General features: G+C 33.3%; 1 protein-coding gene across 1 annotated transcript; it reads left to right on the top strand.

Moving 5' to 3' along the window:
* The first annotated feature begins 363 nt into the window (after positions 1–363).
* Positions 364–3,772, top strand: LOC113698278 (4,5-DOPA dioxygenase extradiol-like). Its single transcript, XM_027218044.2, has 3 exons — positions 364–716; positions 1,131–1,507; positions 3,448–3,772. Exons 1-3 carry the CDS (start codon positions 417–419, stop codon positions 3,638–3,640), a joined length of 870 nt encoding a protein of 289 aa, XP_027073845.2. The 5' UTR covers positions 364–416; the 3' UTR covers positions 3,641–3,772.
* The last annotated feature ends 403 nt before the right edge of the window (positions 3,773–4,175 follow it).

Below are 4,175 nucleotides of genomic sequence, written 5' to 3'. Positions count from 1 at the left end.
GTTCTTAATAACATCTGGTACAACTGCTACCATTTTCTTTGCATTAATAAATTGACTCGTATCATTCGCAAATCACAGTAAGGCAATCCTCAGTTTTATTTGATATAATCTGGTACAACTGCTACCATTTTCTTTGCATTCAAAACTATTGTATCTAAAAAGGACAGCCTAATGTTCTATAATGAGAATCACGACCAAATAAAAAATTCCTTTTGTTATTGAAGTTGGTAGAGTGTTATCGTTTGAAAAAAAAAAATAATAAAAAAAATAAAAAAAAAAAGAAATGAAGTTGGTAGGACATTATGTAGCTTAAAACCTATAATCCACAACAAAAATTATGCAACTAACACAAAGATTGTAGCTACGAACAACAGCCTAATATTCTCCAATGTGAACCACGATCAAATGGTAGAAACATGGAGCAGTATAACATCCAATCAGTTGGTCCAAAGTTTCAAGAAAAGCAAACAAAAGTTGTCATGGCATTGAATGAAACTTTCTTCATATCTCATGGAACTCCAGCTATTGCTGTTGATGACTCCCTTCTCCCAAGGCATTTCTTAAAATCTTTTGCCAAAAAAGTCTTGAATCAAAGGCCGAAAGCAATTTTGATAATCTCCAGTCACTGGGAAACGTTAGAGCCTACTGTTAATGTCATCCATGACAACAATGACACCATCTATGACTTCCACAACTTTCCCATGCCCTTGTATCAGGTTTATCTTCTTCGTTTACCTTTTTTTTTTGGGATAGCTAGAAAATTCTGACATTCATTTCTTTTTGAATTTAATCGGTGGCTTAACTACCTTACATAAAAGTATAGGATGATTATTTGGATAAATGTAAAAATCATGTAACGTAAAGTAGATATTTCTAAAACCATAAGAGAATTATATGAAGATTAAGATTTTATTACATGCGCTTTTAGAGTGCGTTTGGTATAAAGGCCATACCTGATCATGCATTCCGTTCATTTTTCACTTTACATAAAACTATAGGCGATTATGTGGCTATTTTGAAACTTTATAAAGGTCATCTAGCATTATGTAAAATCACAGGGAGTTATAAGTAATTTATCCTAATTCTTTTATGTAACCATTATTTCTTTTGTTGTTTTCTCAAATCAACAGCTCAAATATCCAGCACCAGGGGCACCAGAATTGGCAAAAAGGGTGAAAGAGCTGCTTGAGGGATCTGGATTCAAGCAAGTGAACGAGGATAAAGAGCGTGGTTTGGACCATGGTGCATGGGTTCCATTGATGGTCATGTATCCAGAGGCTGATATCCCAGTTTGCCAGCTCTCAATCCAAACAAGCCAGGATGCTACTCATCATTATAATGTTGGAAAAGCATTGGCACCTCTCAAGGAAGAAGGAGTATTGATAATTGGTTCAGGAACTGCCACTCACAATTTGAAGTCTGCTAGACCTGACAACATAGATGATTCTGTTGCTTCCTGGGCTTTAGAGTTTGACAATTGGCTCAAAGAGGCCCTTATCAGCGGCAGGTAATAAAATCTATCTATCTATCCATCTATCTATATACCTACTCACTACTTGAGATACATTTATTATTTTTTGAGATTATTAAATTAATTTATTATTTAACAAATTTAACTCATCTTACCTAAGGGTTATATGCCATTAAATTCTAATGTTTGAATCCCTACATAGCACAATACATTAGTTTAAATGTCCAAGTTACTACTTTATTCTAAAGCTTAAATTATTTTTAATCACTTGTAGTTTTTGTGCAGAGACATAAAACTAGTTCATTTCTGTACAACACTAAAAAATTACTAACATGTCATTCATGTATATATGTAAGAAGTGTTTAAAATGGCAAACGATGAGTATGATACTTCAATCTCACGTCGAAACATTAAGAGATGTGCAACTTGGATGTAAGTAAGAAGCTAAGTATTCAAACTTATTTTAGAACACTATTCTGGTTTAGTAAGGACGGAACTCAAATAATTGAACTTGTTTACTAAGACTCGAGTCGTATCCGCAACTTGACAAGTATGATCTCTTTGATTGGACTCTCTGAAGTAGTTGCATTACATATATACCATTTCGTTACTGTGAACTTTCATTTGTCATCAACCAATACGAATTCCACAGATTGGCGTGAAAAGCAACCTTAATGTCCATTGGCTGATAGGGTGTACCGAAAGAAATACTTAGAAATTATAGGGGTCACAGTTTATAACAAGTAACTAATTTTGAAAATATTTCAGAGGCAATATATGTTGCATTTAGAATGCACACAAGAAATTAATGATAGTATTCCTGGCTGTCTAATTGTTTATTTGACAAAGAAATCCTGTCATGACAATTACTATCAGCGAAACCGGATGATGGTAGTTCTTGGTGGGAGACAAGTCACACAACAAGGATCTCTTGTGTTCAATACGGACAAATCAAGGAAACCATAGAGGTTTCTACCATATGAGTATGCGGGAATTGGTGATTTACAATGACAGATCAACAGGAATTTTGAGAAATAATTTAACTTAATAACTTAAGGGTATTAAAAGTGAGTGTCAGAGTTTACAATACTGACACCTATTATTTGGTAGACCAATGTGGGAGTTGTTCAATGGGAACAGAAGTGTTAAAATTTTGTACATTATCATTCTCTAGTTTCAGTTTCATATTGATTAACCATTTTAGTAGAAAGAGAGAAATTCATTCCATTTTTTATGACAAAATGTACCTTAGTTAATAAGATGTTTCATGTATGATTGCTACGTCATGATTTTTATAGGTAGAGTTAATTTCATTATTGATCCTCTTTTTTTTTTTTTTTTTAAAGAATAAAACACACACACACACATTCTCGTTGTGGTCTTATGATTTTTGTTCCATTTCCAATTTTGGAAATGTACCAAGCACCTCATAATGGTATACCACACATTATTGTATATGAACAGAAGTTTAATCTTTGTGGTTGGGTCAACATAGTGTCGATAGAAGTTGTGCTTTTACTACAAAATTTCAATTTCCTCCCCCTTCTTCAAGATGTGTACATTGATAAATGGGAGGGGAGAGGTTATTTTAAGTTCCAAAATTTTTGCAATCCCCTTATCATATAGATTGATAAATATAAAGCATATAAGTGTTTTAATGTGGCATATGGGAAACGGAAAGTCAGTATTATCTAAGAAAGAAAACTATTCCACCTTGTTTGAATTGTGAATTTTGGAGAAAAATTTTTATATTTTCTATGAATATTTTTTTACATAATTTCTAATCAGGTTTTTATCTCAAATAAATTACATCCTACAATGTGCTACAGTAATATTTTATCATCCGTTTGGGACACAAAGATGGCAGGTACATAAATAGATCCTCGTTGTAATTGCTAGTTCTTGGTGATTAAGCTTTTGGGATTTATTTTCTGTTTTACTACAAAAATATTCAGATATTTACATTTCTACCATAGGTTTGAAGATGTTAACCACTACCTAGAGAAGGCCCCATATGGAAAACTTGCACATCCAGAACCGGATCACTTTTATCCTTTGCATATTGCTATGGGAGCAGCAGGTCAAAATGCAAAAGCAGAACTCATCCATAGCAGTTGGTTCGCTCATACCCTTTCGTTCTCCTCTTTTAAGTTCACTTCCACAATCTAAATGAATATTGTACAAGTTTGCTTAGTTCTCTGTTTGTCTCTACAGCAATGTTCTCTTGATGATTATGTATTCAATGATTTAATGGCAGAACCAAATAAAATCCATCCATTTTCTTTAGTTTGTTCCTGCCAATTATGTGTGTTGGATGAATCTGTATAACTGTGTGTTGCAATTTTTGTTTTGGTAAATGTAGGGAGGGGAATATTATCAAATAAAAAGGAAGGGTAAGAAACAAGAAGTTGATATCTAGTGACTCACATCCACGTCCTTTTAAGTCATTAATTTGAAAATAATATTTTGATAATAGTCGTTAAATGAAGAATGGAAGACAGTTGGAATGGTGTGGTCTCTCAAAACTAGAGACTTATTGCAATTTGAATACATCATCTTGAGCAAGAGTTTCTTATGCAAATCTATATCTATATGTGTTGAAGGGAAGAGAGGGGGGTTAGTCACAAGGCTCCATACACCCCCACAATTCCAATTTCCCTTTTTTCAGAATAGATTTTTTTAATTCAGTTCAGGAATATTTATC

This window comes from Coffea arabica, chromosome 7c, assembly GCF_036785885.1.
Source record: "Coffea arabica cultivar ET-39 chromosome 7c, Coffea Arabica ET-39 HiFi, whole genome shotgun sequence".
In the NCBI taxonomy this organism is placed as follows: domain Eukaryota; kingdom Viridiplantae; phylum Streptophyta; class Magnoliopsida; order Gentianales; family Rubiaceae; genus Coffea; species Coffea arabica.
Note: the sequence above shows the minus strand (reverse complement) of the source record. Positions and strands in the feature narration are given on the sequence as shown.